Source organism: Dermacentor silvarum, chromosome 7 (genome assembly GCF_013339745.2).
Source record: "Dermacentor silvarum isolate Dsil-2018 chromosome 7, BIME_Dsil_1.4, whole genome shotgun sequence".
Classification (NCBI taxonomy): Eukaryota; Metazoa; Arthropoda; class Arachnida; order Ixodida; family Ixodidae; genus Dermacentor; species Dermacentor silvarum.
In genome coordinates, this window is record NC_051160.1 from 5,586,849 (window position 1) to 5,610,778 (window position 23,930).

The window sequence follows — 23,930 nt, forward strand, 5'->3', positions numbered from 1 at the left end:
ACATTTGGTAGCAAAACACACTCGTTGTGGAACATGAATTAGCAAACAAATATTGCACTCTGCAATCAACCTTTTGATAGCTTTTGTTCTTGACATTTTTGCTATGTTCAGTACCCCCCACCCCCCTGCCAAAATAAGACCTCTCAACCACCATTGATACTTCAAAGTTCTCTCTTCACAGCCAGAGTTATCTGCTCACTACTGTACTCTGTAATACAGGGCTAAACTTTTTTTAATGCTACATAAAGCCATGCAACACTGAGGACACAAAAGCTTTGAAAAAGACATTTTAAACATCCGCAGCACAAAGTTGCTGACATGAAATCAACCACATCCTCGTAAAGATGCTCCTGTCTTTCATCCCTTTAATTCACTTACTTGGTTTTACGTACTTGCTTTTACTTTTATTAGGTAAAGTTGCTCGGGGCCAGACTGGACATAAAAGCCACCAAGTGGCAGCGTGGTCACCATGATAGACCCCTTATACCAAATAGATATGCTATATGCCCCTACACATTTCTTGCTCTTCTTGGACTGTGACGGCCACAGCGTTTCTTACAAAGGTTGCTAGAGGGAACTCTGGCACTGAAATTGTTCAGCCGCCATGGGAACGATCGATGGTACATGGACTTGTCTAATCTTCAAGCTTGTGGCTTCAAATATTACTGCGATGTCATTTATTATGCTTTGTGGATTTCTAAGCACTGATAGATTTCAACACAGAGTGAGACAATTAGTCTGTACACACCCATAAACATTGAAATGTGGCATTTGTGAAGCAATATGTTGTTTAAAATGGTTAATCTGAAAAATCACAAAGCCACATTTCAAGTCACAAGGACAAACTTTAGGCCAATCCATGTAGTTCTACTGCCTGTCATTCTCCTGCTGACTTGCAGCTTCCATAGACACTATAGCATCAGAGCTTCCTCTAGTAACTTATATAGGGAACTCTATGGCGACTGCCACATGCCTGAAGCCTTGTGGAAGAGGTTGCCACGGCTCAGTCTCAAACATGGTAGCATCCACCGAGACCTTACGAAAATGCGTATAGGCTCCTATAACTCGGAAACATTTGCACCAGCCAGTGCACAATAATCATGTAGTTTTATGTCCACTCTGGCTGAGAGTAGTAGAACCAAAATAATGTTGCACGCACTGACAAAAATAGAACAAAGACACTGGAATCATTGCTTTCAACATTCCATCAACTTCAGCAGCGTTTGACTACAAGCAACAAGGCATCAACAGTTGGAGTCGGCACAGAGTGAAATACACAATGAAGTACAATGTTACACTAGAAAGAAAAACTGATACAATGATTAATTGCCGACAATTCCGTCTATCATAAATTACACACACCAAAGAAATGTTACTGTTTACGTTTAGGCATAAACTTCTGCAGCCAGAGCCCATTAATCATTTAACTATATGTTGATGCTTCATCATAAGCAGTGCACTGACCTGCATCTTCAGAGTTTATGGATGCCACAGTATCTGCACTTACTTTTTTTTTAAACCTCACAATGAAAACACCACAGAAATGAATCACTTCCAGACAATAGATAAAGCTTTCCACCAGTACAAAAAATAACAGCACTGCATGACCACATTCAATATTTCAAAAAAACATTAAAAAAGAAAGAACACTAATGTTTAGCATTAGGTGTCAACTTCTGGGGCCACAAGAGTATGTCAAATCATTCACTTACACTCTGATGTTTTATTATAAACAAAGCAATGGCTAGCATCTTGCGAGCATATCTTTACTTCATACTATTCAAACCTTACAAAGTCAATGCTGTTGATATCACATCCAAGCAATCACAACTTCACCTCAAAAATCAGCACTACACTTCACTCTAAATCCCCAAACCGCTTACCATGTAGCCAAGGCGATTTTTAATCTGCTGTGGCAAGCTCAAAATTCTGTGCAGCACACTGTGAAGCAAGGCAAGGGCTGAACTTACAGGCTCAGATTCCTAAATTTTTTTTCATGGAAGAAATTGAGAGAGAAAGGAAAGAATGAGGGTAGCAGGAAGCATTCAACTAGAACTGTGGCATGCATGGATGAGGGTGAGCACAGTGTTCATGCATGGCAAGCATTGCAACGCCACCTATGAAGCTTTTCAAAAGGTGCAAAAGCAAGAGCTCAGCCCTAGGCACTTCCATGCACCCTGATAAGCTTTATTGGCAGTACTGAATGTTGCATTGCTCAGGGGGAAACGTGTGTACGGAGCTCACCTCCCTAAACCACAGCCTTAATAAATTTAACTTCCATACAAAGGTGTAGCATATAGCAGCTTGTTCTGCTCAATACATACTGCCTTTGGGTGCAGTACAGATAAATTGGCAGTATGTGTCGTCTGCAGTGATACCAGATCAGCGATGTCATTTGCAGTGATACTGTGTCGGTTTTGATTAACAACATGTTTGAGTACAAACTGAACATGCAGTAAGAGTCATCTGCCGTGATGCTTGTCCAAAGAACATTTTTTTAAACAGAAGGAAGAGTGGTGCTGCCCGTCTAAACAGGGGTGAAGCAACCACTGCAGGTCTTAAACAACGCTCAGCAATATTGGCCTTGCAGTTAGAAGTGGCCCTACTATTCCTTTCACTGAGAAAATTGTTTTATTCGAGCATTAAATTATGCGTGTTTAATGTCCCAAAGTAACACATGGGCTGTGAGAGACTGTAGTGTAGGCTCGAGATTAAAAAGGCCTGCAGCCTCTTTTCTTCAAGCCTGAGAACAATTGGAACGAGTGCAATGCCTTTCAATCAGTATACTCCTGAAGGAATTTTCAAAAATGACCTAATAATAATGTAGCTACAAAGAATGCAATGTTTACTTTAGTGCCACAGCTGGGAATCTGACCCATGACCTAATAATGCTCAGCAGCTTGTGGGGACGCTCAACTGCTCCACATTCCCCGACATCCTTTCTGCAAGACTCTTGTGTCGCCTGCCATTCAGATTCACACACAACACACATGTGAAGGTGGCATCCTGTGTCATAGTACGAGATATAGAGAGGTGACGTGAGCATTCCTATGCTAATGCCACCCAACGACATGGATAACTCGGACGCAGGAAGAACTCGCTGCCCCCTCTTCGGCTGTGGGATGGCGACACGTGCAGACTGACGGCTCTTTGCAGATCTTCCCCACCAAAGACTTTCCATTTGGTTTGGGAAGCCAACAACGAACAGGATCGCTCAAATGCGCATCCATTTCTTAGTGTCTGCATGGGCTAGGAATACAATATAGAGGCCCTGACGTTTTCTTAAGTTGGATGTAAAGGCCCTAACACCTAGGTGGGCCATCCTCGTCATCCTCTTTCTATCCTTTCTGTCACCCCCATTTTTTAAAGACCCACCGTTCACTTCTGCACTGGCGTGCCATGCAATCAAGCTTGCATTGCACAAATTGCAGAACACAGCATCTAAATAAAAGTTGCAGGAACACATGGTGCAAGCACAGCCATGCCGACAGTCATGAACAACAGCATGAAGCGTGTCCCCTTGCTTGACCAGGGAACCGAGACGCAATTGCTATGACATTATTATTAGGACCACCAGTACCAGTGCTCCTTTGCAAAAGAGACATGACTGTGGCCACACTTTCTCCAGAGCAGCTGGGCTAGTCGAGGCCTCTCCTAAGCTCTCTTTCCTCCATGGTGTCCAGCAAGAGCGAACCTTCACTGAGTAACCTTGCGTAGCGAGTCAAACTTTCTCGATTCCTCTAAGCGTCTTCATTGAGGAACTATTCCTTCTATGTATGTAGGAACACAACGTCCAGGGCAAATAACACTTAATAGGCTAGCGGCTAGCATGAACTCTTCCTTACCACGCCAATAGAGCATGGATCATATATGTCCGATATGTGCTGTGCAAAAATTTAAAACTACCAGCACTCCTACGGACTTGCTGTGTTATCTAGTTTATTGTCTAAAAAGTGAAGTTTTGTTTCCCGAGTAGTTCTTTTTTTCTGAGCAGTGGCAAGCTTTAATGATGGTACAAAGAGTGCAGTTCGTATCGTTTGATCGCGAAGATGGCAGACACTTCAGTCGCCAGACCTTCGTGCAAACAATGTTGTTCTCACAATTCTGTGAGTCCTGAAGCGATTGTTTGGATGCATCTAGCAGCAGTGACTGAGGATGAATGAACCTCATCAGGTTTTAGTTCGGACGATGGAGAACACGCCTCAGGACCACTAGACAGTTCCCATCAGGCAGAAAACATTGTTTTTGGTAAGTCATGTTGAAATGACCTAGAATGTTGAAACTTATGTGTTATAGGCAATTGATGTGAAAACATTTTGTATATTGCAGATTTTATCCATTGTTCTTCCTTTTTATGTTACCAATGCAACAATGCAAATGTTTTATCCATTTCTCAATGCATTTTGTTTTTCGCAAATATTGAATATTATGCCTCGACATCTGTTTTTAAAATTAAAATCTTCAAAAAGTACAAGTATTAGCTTTTGATATATATATATATATATATATATATATATATATATATATATATATATATATAGCATGGCATTGTAACCATCCTAATATAGATATGCAAAACAAAACCATTACTAAAACCTTCAAAAAGTGGTGAATTTTCCCATGGTAAGGAAAGAGTTAAGCCATGGGTCAGCAGCACTAGACACAGTTCGCATGATAGCACCTCCCGAAATCTCTACTCCTTCGGCAGCAGTCTGGCTTGCACAATGCCTGCTACATATATTTCAGCTATCCGGCATTGTTGTATAATAGGACCAATAAATGCTCTTTTTCTGCTTGCACTACGGTGTTGCTTCTTGTTTTCTTCATTACCAAAAGCACTTCAAATCTTGCAAGCCAAGTCCCACAGCCATCGAGACATCATGTTGGGTCATTATTCGAGCATCACTAAGGACAACAAGTACTTCTATTCATGCTGTATGAAATAGGCGAGTGCAGTTACCATATGTAGTATTAAAATGCACTGACATACAAATTCACTGCGATAATCCCATCACCACTGTATGAAACTTAAAGAACAATAAAGCCAGTGGTTTGCCAAAGCTGTTTATACATTTCCTACTGAACAATGCAACATACAGCGCAAAAAGCTTCTATTAAGCCAACGTAAGAAATATTTAGGATAGGTGCAACTTGTTTCAAGCAGGTCAAGATCTGAAAGGTATTTACAGAGCATCTTCAAAAAAATTCTTACCTCATTTTGGCTGTCTCCAGCAGCTTCTCCAGCATCATTGCTAAAGGGGAGAAAAAGTGTGGGATTGTTGCAAGACAAATGCATATCTTACTAATAATCAAGCATTGCAAACAAACAAGTGTGACGCATAGATAACGCACTGAAAATGGTGTCTGTAAGGTATTACACCAAGGTATGCTGCGAAAAACAGATGAAAATTAGAATGGCAGCGTGCCTCGATTCCCAGCAAAGTGACAACGTCACACCGAATGCCAGCAACCTCATAGATTATGGTTTTCAGTAAATCGTTTATAGCCAAACACGCAAAACAGCCACTGGAAGTGCGCCACACTGCAAAAAGAGAATAGAAAGATGAAGGAGGGGGAGCTCGTAACGTAAACGTGACTCGGTACCTCCCTCCAGTGTGGGAGAAAGCAGGAAAAGAATGTCGTCACTTGTGGATACTAGGCAAAAGAAGAGTGTCAATGTAAAAAAATTTCAATTCTGGAGTTCTCGTGTGCCAAAACCACGAAATGATTATGAGGCACATTGCAGTGGGGTACTCTGGATTAATTTTGACCACCTGGGTTTCTTTAACCCTTTAATGATGGCTGATACAAACACCCAAAAATGTTTATTTTCTATTTAGATGTGCAAATACATCGAGAATAAGCATAATCAACAAAAAGACAAAAATCCTTGGCGGAAACTTTTTCCGCAATAGGAGGGAAACCCCAGGCAGAAAACTGGAAGCGGGCTTCACCCCAAGCCACCAGTGGCTTCGTTTGGAATTTGTACAGACAGCTCTCGTCATATGTGACCCATAGTATACATTAATTTGCTTTACATCAAATGTGTGACATCCCTGCAACCGCAGATCTTGCATTAGTCTGTCGCCGCAGACAAGCGGCCATCTACAAAGCCCCGAAATTATTCTTAATAAAGTTGTTTCCTCCTCTCCTCTGACCGTGCTATCAAAAAAAGAAAGCGAGCTACGTGCTTAACTTCGTCTACCTCATCCTGTGTTCCCGCTCCAAACCAACAAATGACGCTTGCTGCCCGTCTTTCAGTGTTGGCCGAAAAAACTTAACCAGGAACTTCTTAATACCAAAACATGTCAATTTTTTTTTTCAAATTTGTTGCCTGTAGTGAACATTCTTAAATAAATTGTCAATAAAAAAATGTTAATAAACTGTTCATGTGCACCCAGTGCCCAGTACACAGGCGGCGTTTTTGCATTTCGCCCCCATCGAAATGCGGCCCTTGTTGCCGGAGAGTGTCAATGTTGGCAGTAAAGCTCGCATGCCCCAGTAGCACGGCTTCAAAACATTTCAGTTTTTACTATCTCCTCTAATGTGTATAGCTAAAGTTTCAAATGGGACCTGGTAAGGGGCCATTTAAGAAGTATGCAAAGAGCGGGTGAGTTAACCCATTCTATACTGTTAACTACAGAATACCAGTTTTAGTTAGGTAATTAAAGTGGCACGACAGATCTGTATGCCATTTCCGAAGAACTTCAAAAGAATTTCCAAAGCCCATAAACACACTTGAACAACAGCCTTGAAACATGGAACTAAGGTTCAGGAGGGCTGTATACATAAACGTCTTAGACAGAAAAAGTGACCCCCCCTCTCTTGTGCAACTTTCGAGAAAGGCAAGATGAAATAAACTCAGCCTCACACTGCGACAGTGAAGTGCTAATATATTTGTACACCTCTGTATGTTCAGCATGTACTTCATGTGCTGTGGTTCAAATTAATGGCAATTCATCAAAGTACTTGACCAGAGCTGATTCACTAAGAATGTCAAAGTGGCCAACCATTTTGTGCACTGCAGTACTATTGTGGGTAATGACCCCCCCAGGGTCACAACAGATTTGTGGTAAAGCAGGTTATGCTGACTAAACTGAATCATGTGCTCTGTATAGCAGGTTCAGTATTGAAAACTTGAATCTGAATTTCACAATCCCATTTAAACAGACATTCAAACACCATTGTCTGAAGGAACTATGCAATGTAATAAACAAACTTGGTTTAGTAATCAGAATAGTCAAGAACATTCAACCTAGCAAACATACTTTGCTCAGTGTGTTCTGGCCCGCTTTGTCTACTGTAACTACATAGACCATCAAGAAAAAAAATTTAGTTCTTTCTTACCGTTTATACATTCGAAATAAAAAGCTCACAGCACTGAAAATTTGGGAACAGTAGTGGTCCTGAGAGGCAGGGGACGTTAGGGTGTGACATAGCACAAAGAAAACAGAACAGACTGCAACCAACATGAAATAATGGAAAACTTTTGGCCTCCAAATCACATCATATCATCATATTTTTGTGGGTAGCAGGTTTGAGAAACACTGGCTTAAGTGAGGCAGAGAAAATTTAAACTGGAATAGGAGCAACCATTAAAAGCTTGTTGGTCATTTGCATAGCAACAATCGTCTTGCCACAGCACTTAATGAATGCCTTTTTTGTATGGTTAACTGGCAATTTGCTGTTCAGCATATATGCCGTTTTCCAGCATAAAATTGCTAGTGCATTATCAGAGCAAATTAGGAACATGTAAAAAAATGGTTTACTGCAGGGCTAAAAAAACACTGCTTCAGGCATGAACAAATCAAAACTAGCAGAAAATAAATTGCTTTATCAGCATCTAGTGCATCCATCTGCTTGCAAACAACATGTGCAGTTGACCACACAGCTGGATAACTTTGTAGTAGTATAAAAGGCTTTTTTTTTTTTCTGTGGCCTGGTAAATAATATAGCCTATTAACAGGTCCATACCAAGTTAAGGGTAACAAACCATTTTTTCTGAATGCATGAAATACTGAAATATCACAATGGAATAAGAGGTTAATATTTCAAAGAAGTATGAGTAACCTTTTCCACCTAACGGTATGTATCTTATAAAAAAGGTCAAGCTCATACATATGCAATGAGCGCTTTCGTTCAAATGTTAAGACAGTAATACATTACAAACACAATGGAAGAATATCTAAACAGGGCACAAAAAAAAATGAGCAGCTTGAAGGATGAGATGCAGGTGCATTTAAGTTTGGATTTATATGTATTCTAAAGCGGACAGTGAAGGAACTCGTAGCACTACGAAACGATTTTGAGGTTGTTTAAAAAAAACTTTAGGGACACCTGTGTTTTTGCCCCCTGGGCTCATCTCACGTTCATTTAACGTTCACCTAACATTACATTCGCGTTTTTTTTTTTTTTTCAATTATTTCGAGTGACTGGAAAGTCGCCCCTCGCGTTACGATCGTGGTAATGTTGAATTCGGGTAAATACGGTATTGCACACCCCTTATCAGCCGGCTGCGGTGCGCTCACGTGGCAGCCTGTGTCTGCTTAAGTTTTTTTGGTTTGTTTTCTTCTCTCTCTGGGTCAGTACCAGAAAGGCATCGTAAGAGCCCGCGTTGGCGTAAAATTGCATCATATAATCAAAGTTTTTAATACCTTATTTCTATGGGGGTTTTGCCGGGACCAAACAAATTTGCCGTAAAACGCGGGTCGTCGCATGACCGGGGTACGTATAATTGAGGTTCCACTGTACTTGAATGTCCTGGTGGAGTCTCTAATCATGTCCCGCACTTACCTCAATTTCTCATTTACTAAAGCTCTGTTCGCGATAATTTAGCCTTAGAGATTCTCGAGCACTAAGCTATCACTTTAGCTTGACTTAAAAGTATTTGCCTTTAGTGTCCCTCTATAATTATCGGCCCATTTCACTCAATAGTATCCCATGCAAGCTATTGGAGCATATTCTATTCTTGAATGTGGTCAAGTTTCTCAACTCAAACTCATTTTTCTCACACTCAACAACATGGCTCTAGGAAAAACCTATTCATGTTAAACTCAGCTTAAAATAAATGTTCACGCGTAATCTGAACGTCATCCTTGACCATGGTTCCTTGGCAGACTGCATTTTTTTTTAAGACTTTTCAAAGATGTGTGACAAGGTGTGCCATAAGGTACTACATTTAAAATTAGGTTTACTTAACCTCAATTCAAAACTTTTCACCTGGCTTGCATGCTTTCTGCTAAACAATTCCCAATTAATTTTTTCTAACACGAACTCCCCACTAACTCCTGTGAACTCTGGCGTACCAAAAGGTTCTGTGCTTGCCCTGCTACTCTTAATTTTTATTGACGACTTGCCTAACTGCATTTCAACTCACACACAGTTATTTGCTAATGACACACACTACCTTCAAACCGACCTTAGCGCAATTGCAAACTGGTGCAAAGAATGGTGCATGGAACTGAACATTAACAAATGTAAATTCATGTGCATAAACAAGATCGAGCCGCAAGTTACAAACTTAGTCGACCCCGGATATATCAAACCCACATAGTATAACGAATTATTGTGTATATGAAACAGCTGCAAATCCCCTTGAAAATGTTTGCATAAAATTTTTATTTTATATATATCGAATTACTTAGTGATTACCTTCAGATTCTATATATCCTGGTTCGACTGTACTACCTTAATAACATTCCTTTAGAAGCAGTGGTTACTTGAAACAAATGACCTCACTTGGGCCGCTCACCATACGTACGTAACTAACAATGCAACAGGAATACTGGGATAAATTCGCTGAAACTTTTCACAAGCGCCTTCAACACTTGTATGTTTGCTTTATATAACATTAATTGGCTCAAAACTTGAATATGCCGCCACAGTTTGGGATGTACCCTCGTCATGATCAGTTAATATACTCCTTAGAAATGAAAGGGAAAATTGTCATCCACCCAAATGTAGCACAAGCTACAAAGAAAACCAATACGGTTCTCTCAGAAGGAAAGCTTTGCAGTTGAGGAAAAATTTGTCCTGGTCCGGGATGAATTGTTCCTCAACTGCGAAACTTTCTGGGAAACTCGTACAGCTTTCCTTTGTAGCTTGTGCTACATTAGGGTGGATGACAATTTTCCCTTTCAGGGCACTTCCTTCACCCTGCGGGATTCCGCAGAAATGATTTGCCATAAATAAAACAAAAAAAGCTAGAATACTCTTTAGAAATGGTTCAGAACACATTTGCCCACTTCATGCTATTTAACTATAACAGAACTGCCAGTGTAAATAACATGAAATCTAATCTTGACCTGCCATCACTAGCCTCTGCCTCGTGCCTTTTTCACTGCATATTTCGGTATTATTTATAGTAGCAGCCCTGAATGAAAGAAAAAAGCATAAATAGCTCAAAACTGCAAACGTCAATGCCCTCGCATAGTGTTACAATAATAGTTTTTCAATGTCAGACTTTTCAGCCCTAGCATGGAACCAAAGCAAGCACAATAAACAAGAATGTCAAGCTTACGAGGCTCCCCGTGGCCGGTAGTGTTCGAAGCGCAGGAGTCCTCGAGCGTTGGCCACCAGGACGAGCTGACCGTTGGAGTAGACCTCAACCACCAACGGAGTGGCGCGCACCACCGCACGATGCTTCCCGAAAGTCACCGTGAAGGAGCTGTCGTCTTTGCTCTCGAGATGGAGACTGCATCGGGTGTAGTGCAAGATGAGAGGCAATTTGTTAATTTACAGGTACTACTCTAATAGAGAAGTCAAAAGAGGAACGTCACTCCCGCACAGCCATAACATCATGTATTCATAGAGTCTCTCAGAGTAAAAATTATGCACATCCAACACATATATTGGAATCTATGTGAAGCGAAGCTTTAGTAAAGGACTTAAATGCTTTACGACTAACAGTGATGCATACAATTTTGTTTACTCTTATCCTATGCAATGTGTAATCTCATGGAATATTTTTGTTTCTCCACCACAAAGGTCCACATCTTTTTTGTCATGCAATTTTTACGATTATGCACTGCATAGTTCACAAGCTAAGCGATACACAAACTTTAATTCAGCAGGATGCACAGTGCCAGGCGTATAAAGCATCACAAGGACAAAGGCGATGCTTGTTGAGGGAAGAATGGCGATGACAGGTGCATGCACAGAAAGGTACGACAAGTATCAAGCAACATTTAGAGATTCTGTACCTCTTGTGTTACAGTGGGACCGGAGGACTGGTCAAGAACTGCGCATTCCCAGTGGCACACACCAAATTAATTAAATTATATTCTGGGGTATTACGTGCCAAAACCACAAGACGATTATGAGGCATACTATAGTGGGGGACTCCAAATTAATTCGAAGCCCCCAGAGTTCTTCAAGGTGCACCCAATGCACGGTACACAGGTGTTTTTGCATTTCGCCCCCATCAAAATCAGGTTGCCGCAACCTGCCTATAAATGTACTACGCATGTCGGGCATCAGAATTCAAAAACATGCACGATCATGCTTACAGACCTTAGGATTTCAAAAACCCTCCACTGAAAGTAAAAATATACAAAAATTGTCTGATTATTCAGCATGCTGACTGTTTATTACAGGTTGGCACACTTTGTTCTGTAGGGGTGCTGTGGACCAACACTCTGCTCTATAGTCGCAGAAAAAACAATCCATGCTGCAGACAAGCAGAAATTAAGACCAAGTTTATTAATGGAATAGTAGCATAACGGCTGTCGAAGTTTCCGTAGCCGTCATACATTGGTTCTATGGGTTGGCCTGTATAATCGAAGGGTTCAAAAAATTGACAATAAGTATCGCTCAGTGACAGTATTTGTCTTTTTTGAAAATGCTTTTGCCCTGAACTATACAGAAATGATAAATTGGAAAATATTTGTGTCATGACAATCATAAAGGAGTGCTAGAAATCTTGCATTTTACGATAAAATCATAAATATTGGCAAGTATGTGCCTAACACTATCGAAATCTGTATTTCCATGTCAATACAGTCACTGCCAAACTATACCTGCCATATCTTCCACTCTCCCCTCCAAGCATTATCAAAGGCTCAAGGAACAAACTTGCCATTTGAAAACATCTTGAAAACGGGCAGCAACTCCCTCAATAACATCTCTTAAAACCACTCTAAAGGAGAGCAAACAAATGGACATAGGACACCTAGACACTACAAGCACCTTTGTTGTCTAGGTGTTCTACGCCTATTTGCTTGCGCTCCTTTACAATGAACTTATACCAACTAGCCGAGCTCTTTAATCTCTTAGAACATTCACTACCTAACAAATGTAGTAAAAGTATAATTACTCAGACTCCTGAATGCTCTCGAGAAGTGCCTCCTTCGGCTCAAAACGTGCCACAGCCGATTCTTTTTCATTGAGCCGCATACGGAGGACGCCTTCTTCGAGTGCAATCAGCTCCAGTCGCAGCACTACTCCATTCTTCGAATTGATGACTTCTGCCTCCACTCGACTTGGTGACGTGGACTTGACGGTGGACAACTGGACATTGTATGGGGACTCACCGGGCTTCGTGTTACGGTTACGTCTGCAACAAAGTGTTTACAACTCCTTCATAATCACACAGGTCACTACTAGTTTTCAAGACTGCAGTTTAGCCAATGTAACACGTTTTTGTGCTGCATGCAAACACAAGATGCCAGTTTCCGGCTTTCCAAATGGGATTTGTTCATTTACTTGTTCAGTATATACATATATATAGGTATGTCCCTTTTTTCCTATATGTCCTCGTATTGTCTTTACGTCTCTTATTGTAACCTTGCTCTCCTTATCTGTTCTCTTACCTGTACCATGGCCGTGGAACAGGTAAGAGAACAAACAAGTTTAGGTGTCCACTGGAAAGTGAGACAGTTGCAATGCCCAGGGCTCTTCCTTTCCTTTCCCCTTTTGTCCTGATATATACAATAAACTACTACTACCTACTACTGCTACTACTAAAAAACCAAAACACACCTTCCTGGAGACAAGTTATATAAATATATCATAGAGCTTCAGCATAATTTTACACACCTACACAGCTGTAACACATGCAACACAAAACATTGTCACATATGTCCCACAATAATCCTAATACCTGCGCCATACACACAATGTTAATGCCATTATGAGTCTAGGTCTTTCAGTTTGTTATTGCCATTAATTCTGAAGTTGTTGCTACATATGCATTCTTAATTACATTAAATGCCGCACTGACAGTAATATCAGAGAAATGTTATTGCAAGCAACAGGCCAAGAAATAACACTAAAAAGTTTAAGTGATGTATTTTACGTATAATTATTTCTGATTACTTCAGAAATGTGTATTATGTGCAGCCATAGCTGTTAACTTGGGAGTGAGCGTACGCATTTTGACGGTCGACTGAGTTCTGAGAATGCACTACGCCACAAGTGGCATTAAGCTTTAATTGCCATGAAATATGCCTGTGTGGCAGCATGGGAATGGCATTCAAATTTAAGGCATTAGGCAGTCACTGAAATTTATTGTGCCTCTGTGTCATGGGTATAAATCTACACTTCATAAATGACCAATTAAGCAACTAGATGTACAGGCAGGGACAAAATAATATGGGATCTCAAGCACAGTGCCAAACTGTATTCTTGTGCCCTTAATTAAAGCAAGTGCCTTCTATCGATACATAGCATTGTGCATGCGTATCCTTTTATGCTCATGTGCTTGCCCATATGCCCACTTTCTGCCAGCCTGATATCAGAATCGCGATCATTGCAGAAGATCACACTACGAGAGCAATATCTGTTTCGGCCATTGTCATGTGTGACAATGCACTGCAAACTCCGTCTGCCGAAAATCACAGCGCTCTCCTAGCGCAACCTCCTGTAATCATCTCGATTCTGACAGCAGGCTGGCAGAAAGTGTGCATATGGGCAGGCACACGAGCATGAAAGGGCTCGCATGCGCAATGCCATGCCTCCAGAGCGAGGTGCTCGCTTCGTTAGAGGGCTCAAAAATGCAATTTGGCATGCGCTTGCAGATCCCATATTACTTTGTCCCCCACCTGTACACAAACTACCGAAACTTCACACAAGAACTCAATAGTGTCAGCAACAAGTGGTTCAGGGATGGCTTTGCTTGTAAAGCACATGTTTTACGCATATGCTTCAAATGACGCGTAACCAGTGGAGTATTCATGGCTGCAAGTTGGGCAGGGTCACTAACCATAAAACTGCTGAGATTCTGGGTGAGACCTTAGCAGAGTAATAAGTGGCAAGCCCTCAACAAAGGGTCAACCGAGTTATTTTATAAAACCAACAGAGTTTTCTTAATTTTCTTTTAACTAGGCCAGACCACAAATACGTGCTTCTGAATATTTGAGGTTATTTTTCCTAATTTCTTATTCGTGCACAGTGTCCCATTAGATTTTATAGGACTTCTTCAAAGGCTGTTTGGTCAATTCCCGCATCGGGCAACGCCTGTTACAACCATCTACGTATCTACTATAAAGTGTTCAAGGCAGACGCAAGCATTCGACGAAGGCGCGTCGCTCCTTATCGCGTAGCACTAACCGCAGATATGCCGGCAGAGTTGCGCACGAGTCGGTACAGCATCTTACGTTGCACGTAATCACACTCATGGTACGGGGCAGGAGCCAAATCGACAATTCGAAGGTAACGCCTGTCGGCGCTGAATTTCAACCTTCGGAGAGGCAACTGCATTTCAGAGACTACCGTAGGTACTGTCTATAGCCGGCTGTGACGAGGAGGGAGGCGTTTCACGTAGTAGCAAGGAAGGAATGGGAAAAAGTTGCGACGCACTTACTTGCAGAAACCGCTGTCGTTGCACGACTTGAAGTTCGACCTGTCGACCAGTGAGACGTGCCCCAACACGGCGAAGAGCACCACGAGCCTGAGCATAGCTCTCGTCCTGGTGTAGAGGTAAAACATGTAGTACCGGCGACGCCAAACAGACGAGAGCTCGCGGTAGGCCCTCGTAAAAATTACTCAATCCTAGTCTCGCCAATACTTCGCGAGACGCAACAAATGCGGCGGCGAAAACGCGGGCGGTTGACCGAACTTTACAGGTCTGGCGTGCCACGGGTGTGTGTGCGTGGTACAATCAATCACCAGGCTGGATCTTGGAGCAGAGGGAGCTAATGTCAGGTGGTGGCGTTATGATAACGTGTATATTGTTGCCGGTAGCGAATCCTAGCTTCCCATTTAAGTAGCTCACATATGACTACTCAAATGAAATTGGAGATACACAGAAAACGCGAAAGTTTGTTTGCGGGAGACACAGTGCAAGCTATTTACCACCTGATCGATATTTACGCAAAAATTCTGGTTGCGAAGGGAGTTAAAATTACCTACCGGTCGCACGTGGCCATTTTGGTTTGATCGCCGCGACGCCCAGCGGCCGTCGTTTTTAACAACGACAATTGGAAAATCCCTTTACGGTATCCCTTTGTTGCTGATCATGGATGATCATGGATTGCCGACGTTGATGTTGCCGGCATAGCCACGCGACCGAATTTTATCTGATACGCAGCATAGCTCGAGACGCAGTTGTATGGCCTGTATGGCTGTAAAGAAAAAACAATTTACAGATTTTGCATTGTGACTTCGAAACTGCGCATGTGCGCCCTTGTGTGCGCCATGACAAAAACTTGGAGAACGCGATAGCATTCAAAGATCCCTGACTGCTTCTCACGCTTCCCGGCAAAGCTTATGTAACCGTAATGTTTACCGGGAAATGCTGACGGCGAACGCACGAAGGCGAGCTTCCTGGTAGAAACGCGGCCTCTTGCGTGGGCCGATCCCGAAGGTAGCTCACAGCCGCGCCAAAACAAATTACATCATTTACAGGTTTCTGTTTATTGTTTCGCACTTTTAATATTTCAGTCTGAGAACATTTAACATAAAAGGCATGCGCTGTCGTGTTCTGTTTCATGACATTTGTTTGGGGGCTGTTATTCTCAAAATTCCGAGGAATAATAAACTTTACTGCCAAGTATGAGGTCGCGGGTTCAAATCACGGCCACGGCGGCTGCATTTTGATGGGGGCGAAATGCTAGAACACCCGCATACTTAGATTTAGGCGCACGTTAAAGAACCCTAGGTGGTCTACATTATTCCAGAGTCCTCGACTACGGCGTGCTTCATGATCAGAGCGTGGTTTTGGCACGTAAAACCCCATAATATATATATATATATATATATATATATATATATATATATATATATATATACTTTTGTGCTTCGATGCATAAAACGACGTTTTGTTAAGAAAGTGACTGGTACGCCAATGCATTTCTCCGCAAAGTTAGAGAATTAATATCTCGACACTGGTGTCAGTCTGAGAATTAGCTAAGTTCCAAGTGGATCCGAACTCCACGGCTAGAATTTGTAAATTGCAACATGGGCCATAAGGTAATTATCTAAAACATTATTGGTCAATTTTGTTAATTATTCGATTATGCGTTTCAATTTTTCTTTTTTTGTGCAAGTAGTGTCCGCCTCTTCAAATAGACGAGCTCATGAACTAGAATTGTGCTATCTGCCACAGACAACCTTTAAAAATTTTCAAAGTGTTCGCTTAAACACCTTGTATATAGAATTCACTGAGTAACCAAAATGATGCCAAGCTGGATTCACTCGAAATCAGAATAATCAGAAGTCTACATTCATGCGCAGCAGCGCTTATACTCGAACTCAAAGTACAAAAAAAAAAAAGAGAGAGAGAGAGAGAGAGAGAGTGGAGTTTGGCCGGGAAGGCGAAGCAGTATTGATACGAAGTAGAAGACAATTACACGAAGGAAGATTCTTACCGTACGTGTAAATCTGCGTAAGGATCGCACTTGTGTAAGGGCCGCACCCCCAACTCAACATATAGAACCGGACCTTCTCGAGGAGCGATGACTAATTAAGCACTCTGACTAGCTCAGATCTACAGGATCAAATATGGGCAATCCAGCGGGCCCGGGCAGCGGTGGAAAGGCTAGTACCTCACCGCACCCTGGCCTGAGCCCGGGCCGGCAACCTCGCAGGTGCTTTTATCAATAAAGTTTTTTTTTTTTTATTTCCGTCCGTCCGTCCGTCCGTACTCGTAGTTGGAAAAATGAGGTCAAATGGCCCGTCAAAATCGCGACAGAATTAAAAGTTCGGCCCTTACACGAGTCTATACGTTATTTATAGTTTCCATATAAATTGTAGTAAACATTCACCTAAAATTAAAATAGCAAGCACAGTGTAATGCACGGACCATGTAAACCTGTAAATACCTCACTGAATCACCTCGAGCACTCGCTTTATTATGAAGAACGCTGGCAGCGGAGGCGAACGCTTCGTACAGCCGCGCGATTCACCGCAACTCCGAAACTTAGATTCAGCATCATTATCTGCCTATTATTGCGATAGCAATTATATGGACACTTCAACAGGATTTCTGCCGTCGGCGTCGCCGTGAGGTTCCGTATAAAGTCCAAGGGCGATAAAACCGTCGCCGCGCGCCGTATGCGCGAGTGAAAGCGTGCGGGAGAGCGAACGCACGGCGGAAAGCAAACGCGACCGTCGCGCGAAAGGCCGTGGGGGTATGGGAGGGAGGCGGGGCGACGCTGTACTGCGGCATCAAATGTGTATCTTGCAACCAGGCGCAAGGAGAACTGGCCACTCAATCACCCACGCGAAAGCAAGAAAGCGGGAAGGCAGCGCGGGAAACGGGGGGCAGCTTCTACTTTGCCAACAACTGTGCTTGTACTTTGCCCGGCTGTGGCGGTCGCCCGCACCGTCTTTTAAAAGCAATCTCCACACGGCTCTGACCTTTGTATGCCGCTGAGCATTCGCCGCTCAATTTCCATTGAAGCGATCGACCGCACGAACCTTCGCTCGCTGCGGCAGCTGCGCTTGTTGCCAGCGTTTTGACAGTTGTTGTCTGCGGTCATTCAGTGTGATCTATTCATGTTTGCTTGTGCGCGCTGACACCACGCTTGTTAATTCATTTAGTAAGCGAATGTGTCCAAGTTTATGCAGCCGATAAAACTACTATTCCTACTCCGAATAGCTCTCTACTAATTTGCTATCGCAATTGATGCTTTGCCTTTCGGGCTAAACTGCAACATTTTTTTATGTCCACTACAGACGGCCTCTGTCAGTGATCTGCAATGACCTCTGTCTCTTAACTCTGCACCACTAGAGGTGCGGAAAGACAGCCCTGCAAGGAAGACAGCGCGCACGAAGTTAGCAGCCATCCCTGCTCGCCCTTTATCATTGCACCCACCAATGATTACCAACAATTAGATATGGCACGCGGGCTGCATAAGTGTCAGCCGCGCACAGTCATTCACAGCTACGGCAGGGCTAGAGGAGAAGACGCGTGCTCTCCTTCCCATTCGCGTTTGATTACGTGACCTACAACCTAACCCAAATAACCCGAACAGCTGCGGGCTGTCACGCGCACCGTATCTTGAAAGCGATCTCCACACGGCTCTTAACTTTGTATGCGCTGTGCTTTCGCCGCTTAGTTTCCGTTGAAGCGATAGACACCACGAACCTTCACTCACTGCTGCTGCCGTGCTTGCTCACGCCAGCGTTTTGACGGTGGTTGTCTGCGGTCAAGTGTGATCTATTGATCTTTGCTTGTGCGCGCTGACACCATGCTTGTTAATTCAGTTAGTAAGCGAATGTGTCCCAGTTTATGCAGCCGATAAAACCACTATCTTTACTCCGTATAGGTCTCTATTAATTGCTATCCCAATTGATGCTTCGCCTTTCGGGCGAAACTGCGACTTTCTTTTTTTTGCCTTGTTGCATAATGCTCGTTCTACATTGATGAGGCCTGTAAGGTATTCATAAATAAATATATTTTCTTAAAATAAATAAAATAAACATGTCATAATCAGACACGTGGATGGGGTGAGACATGCGAATGGAGACACGGATTTTTGTGTTCAGTGTAATTAACATTTCAATCATACTGTTTGTAATTATGATAACGCTTGCTTGGGTGGGAAGAATAATATGCTAATAAATGAATAAATAATTGCCTAATTTATCATTGCATGCTTTGCGCACGATTTCTCGCTTTATCCAGCCTTGAAACTGTGACACGCAGCAGGCAATGGCACACAATAGAATACATTAATCTGCTATGAAACCTTTCTCAAAGCTAGCTGCGCCTTAACTGAAACATTCATTGTGTGTTTACACTTTCAGTGACAATAATTCACATGGAATATGTGCCTTTGAACTGGCACACTTATTCCTGCGAGTTGGGTTTGTTCGTTCGCTAACAAAGCCAATGCGTAGTTCAAAAGGTCGATAAAAGGGGCTAGTCAGAGGCATTTCATACTTTCTACCTGTCTCATGACAAACTCTTGCAGAGATATACCACTCCTACATACTAACATGAATGTTGTGGGAGTATGTGTGCACAAAAAATTATTGCATTTGAGATTAAATAGCTGCCAGCATGCGCTTTGCCCCTCTTACACCTTCACACATCATTTCCTAATCAGTAAGGGCTCATATAGCTGTGAAAAATCACGTTTATCTCGCCTCATCCAAGCCACAGGAACAGAACCAGAGTGCGCGAAAGCCTCCTTGACGAATGAAAAGCCCTCGGGTGCGAGCGTTGTGGTGCAGAGAAGCCGGCTACACCCACCACTGAAATTATGCTCCTCCTGCAAATGGGATGGCCGGAAAAAAACCCGCCAGCACGTGCAAATCTCGGAGGCCATGGTGGAACCCGCCTTTTTACTATAGTGGTGATAGATAGCACCACTGTTATTTCACAAGAAAATTGACATTCCATGAGTTACATGAATGTCGTGTACAAGATTTACAAGTGAAATCTCAGGCCTTATTGATCGCAGTAAGCATACAGTATGGGTGCTGCAATATTTTCGCCCCAATAAATTTCATTAAGAAAAAAGCATTTTCATTTTCCCAACAGCTAATAATTCCCACTAATGTTCAGTTTCAATTGAGTAGAACTTGTTGCTGGGCGAGTTGGTTCATATCTGAGGTTGACATTCTTCAGTTTCAATGTTTCATACACATTTGAGGGCCATAGCATAGCATAGATGCATTAGCATAACAGCTGGAAGACACACAAGCAGCAGTGCTGTTGCAGTGACTGACTGTAATTTACTTATTTATTGGTGTAAAGATGTCACCAACAACATGTGTGCCATGTAGGCAATTTTGTAATTTCCATTTCAAAGAAAGAAGAAAGAAAAAGAAAGAAAGACTCGAGTAAGGCGATGAACTGGGCGAAATGGTATTCATTCATTATTGCACTTTATCGTCCTGTCGGGTGTGTCTGTGTTTCTGTGATTAGTGTTACTCAGCGCAGTTTAAAATGGAAGATCCATTGTTTAACTTAAGTTCCTTGTCAAAATGTTGGCTCTAGGCCGAGGCTTCCTTTGTTCAGCCACTTCGTCCCAATCTTCCTGTGAACCCACTGTCTCGCAAAAACCTTTTTAACGCATTATGGATAACAATGTCCCAAGACATCACAAATTGCTGTTCCCAGATAAGGTCGCCAGAATTCCAGTGTGCATTTATGCTATTATGCCTCTGCTACATTAGAACTCCCTATTTCTCATGCAATCTCTGTGCAGTAGTGCACATGGTTCTAGGTCTTGTTACTGCCCCACATTAAGTCATGCACGTTCTTTCGCCATGCACATGGTACTAAATTTTTGGTAAAGAACAGTCCAGTCATTTTCTTGAGTCACAGAACACCCATACAAACTTCTTGAGTCATGAAACTGCATACTGTCAGTGCCTGGCTAAGCACGCAGCTGCATATTGAAAAGTCACAGTAGTGGTTAGCATGGTTGGTATGCGATAGGCAGCAGGGGCGTAGCCAGGGGGGGGGGGTTCAACCCCCCCCCCCACTTACCCACCCTTTGTTCTCGTCGCTTCGCGCTGACATAATTCATGAAACCGGTGCTACTATCACAATTTCATTCCTGGGTGCTTCCGTTTGGGTTGGTAATTTACAGCGAATCATGTCTGCATATATGGAAAAAACTGTCACGGTGTTAGTCAAGGCTTTGGCACTCTGTGAAGTTGTGGGCGAGAATGTGGCGGCCGCATTCTGAAGCAACAAATGGACAACAAATGAAGCAATAAATTCGGCCGGCGCATTTTAGATGATGGCGAAAACGCTCGAGGCCCGTTTACTTAGATTTAGGTGCACGTTAAAGACCCCAGGTGGTCGAATTCTCCAGTATACATTTCCGCCGCTTCCCTTCAGGTGCCGGTTAGGCCGTGCTCACGCAGGATCTTAGTCTGCGCGAGAAACGTCTCTTGTTTGCGATTGCGCCCCTACGGAAGGCTGGTAATTACTGTTGTGTTGTTGAATCCCAAATCAGCAATTACGGAAGGCTGGTAGTTGCTGTTTTGTTGTGGAATCCCAAACCAGCAATGTACACACGAAGGGGTTGATGACAGCAGTGAAATTCCACCGACTCGCAACAGAATGCACGAAACAGACAGCCGACAAGCATGAATTACTGCTGTGCGCAGTACAGCGTAAGTAAACTCTTGGTGCAGGCGCTGACAGTTCTCGTCGGAGTTCACGCGTCCTGAGAAATTGATTATGTGCACTATGCACTGAACAAGACCGGAGTTAATTCCTGCATCACTAGTACACCAATCAGTCGAGATTCTGTGAGGTACGATCGAGGCCGCTTCCTGTTTGCACCGGCGTAAGTGAAGCAGAAATGAGTTGCACGTACGCACTACTTAAAATGCGTACACATGCCATATCTATGCTGTGCGGTGAAATAACCTGTTGACGTAAAGGCAAATGACGGCTGCACGCTCGCACACAGCGGAAGACACAGCGGCCCATGCACTTGCCGCAGGCAATGCAACCCTCTCGTATGAGGGAACAGGGCGACGAAAGCTTCGAGAGAAAAAAAAAAAAAAGCCTTACACGTTTTTGTGCGTATTTAAGTTTTCTAGCGCAAAGACAAAGCAAACAAGCTATTGCTATGGGAGTAGTTATAGCCTGGTCACGTGCATTTTCACGCGTATAGCCGTCCTTGACTTGTGAAACGCACTTCGCCCCGACGAGGACGACGCCATCTACGCTTATCGGAAATTAACAATTAATGATGTCTTCTCCGATCACACGGGTCGTCTTAAAGATGCGTTTTCGAAGACTGGTCCATTCAGTGGCGCGATGAGAGACCGTTGCTCCAAACGCCCACTGTACCTGTCGTACTTACTGTATTTACTGAGCTTAGTTTACTTTTTACTTAATTTCTTCACAAGCACACGCACACGCGAGGGGGGCGGTCCCATGTCTTCGATATACATGTATAGAGTCTGCTTAAACTACCGATATTTATTATCGATCACGTGACGTAGAGGAAAGCAGAAGCTAGGCCCCCCCCTCCCCCGGTCGGGCCGATGAACGCCCCCCCGAAAAAAATTTCTGGCTACGGCCCTGATAGGCAGCAACTGGAAGACCATCTACAGCCATGCCATGCCTGAAATGCCTGTTCCTCTAGGCAATACAGCAATCAACAAAAGACATTACTGGTCCCCTTTAGCTGCTATAGACGTTTTCATGGCTTTACTGAAGCACCATGAATAATTTTGAATGTGTCAGCACCAATTCGCCCAAACTACAACCTTGTTGAACCAAGAATCACCTTGCAAGATCACTTATATTTCCAAGCCATATTTCCAGCACCAACATTGCTGGCTCTTGAACCAGACATGTGTGCTGTTTGCTAGAACATGGCTACTGCCAGCCCAAGTTACACCAGCACAAGGAAGGGTGAATCACTTAGAGGGCACCACTTTTCAAGCAGTCAGTTTCATTAGGGAAGTGTGGTTAGGGTGATAAATCTTCCAACGCATGTTGCCGATGCTCATACAGTTTGGTGCTATCAATAAAGTTGTGACAGCACATGCCGAAAGTTTTTCGTGCTCTGGCAATGACAGGCATGCTGGGAAGGGCATGCCTGTCAAGCATGTATGACAGAGCAGGCATAGTGAGAATACAGTTTTATATGCAATATACAGTTTTCTACAATTGCAAAACATTCTATAAGATATGCAGTATATCTCAGAGCTACATAGAGGGGGGTCACCTCATAGAGCTTCTTTCAATTTTAATAAAGTGGATGGGACAAACTATTGTCTTCAAATTTTCCCCACAGCCTCGCTGATCACAGCTGCACAGGCACTCATAAACACAATGTGCTCAGCACGCATTGTCGACAAGCCAGCAATTTTAGGGGGATGTGCTCTTTAAAACTACAATAGCCACTTGTGGGGGGGGCATCAGATGTGACCCACTTCGACACCACTTTTCAGGATGCTATCTGAAAAGAAATTTTTTGAAATACCTGTTTGAGTTACAGATAACAAGATGTCATACAGACCAACCTTGCCATAACGAAGTTGCATCTAAAATAAAAATGCCTTCTTTATATCTGATATTCGTTATGAGCATATATTCGTTACACACCATTGGTAAGAAATGTTATATTTACTTGGCTTAACTTATATCTGATAATTTGTTATATCTGTATCTATTATATTGAGGCATGACAAACATTATAACTTATTGTGAAAAAATTTGCACAAAATGTTTGCCAGTATGTTTACAGTCGCATATCATGTGAAATAAAGTCGTTTAGTGTTTCTTAGTGAGCTTGTGAAAAATACTTTCTACGCAAAAAAAAGTGTAAAACATTTTTTACAATGTGATAAAAATACAAAATAAAATACCTGAGCAATGCAGACCCAAATACAGGTTTTTTTCCGTTCCTTGTCTTAGGACAAGCACTCACTGCACCAAGTGAGACTCCGCGAAAGTCTCACTGCACTAAGTGAGACTTTCGTGGAGCTTTGTTTCACCACTAGGTAGTGTATCACAAATACTACTCACAAACAAAACTTGCACAGCAAGAGTCCAAGCACCAGCA

At 42.8% G+C, this 23,930-nt stretch overlaps 1 protein-coding gene across 9 annotated transcripts in view; it reads right to left on the reverse strand.

Annotated features, from left to right (window-relative positions):
- Positions 1-15,433, reverse strand: part of LOC119457472 (neutral alpha-glucosidase AB) — a 107,499-nt gene extending 92,066 nt beyond the window's left edge. For 2 of the 9 annotated variants that reach the window (XR_007467694.1, XM_049670109.1), the window contains exons 1-5: positions 14,801-15,255; positions 12,314-12,553; positions 10,520-10,693; positions 5,213-5,252; positions 1,884-1,982 (exon numbers count right to left, since the gene is read on the reverse strand). Coding sequence is in view for 5 of the 9 variants with exons in the window: in XM_049670109.1 (XP_049526066.1) it covers positions 1,884-1,982; positions 5,213-5,252; positions 10,520-10,693; positions 12,314-12,553; positions 14,801-14,925 (678 nt within the window). In the remaining 4 variants the exon portion in view is untranslated. Of the gene's footprint in view, positions 1-1,883; positions 1,983-5,212; positions 5,253-10,519; positions 10,694-12,313; positions 12,554-14,800; positions 15,275-15,348 lie in introns of those variants that run through there. The other 7 variants (XM_049670108.1, XR_007467695.1, XR_007467696.1 and 4 more) reach the window with 7 other exon arrangements.
- Positions 15,434-23,930: the final 8,497 nt, after the last annotated feature.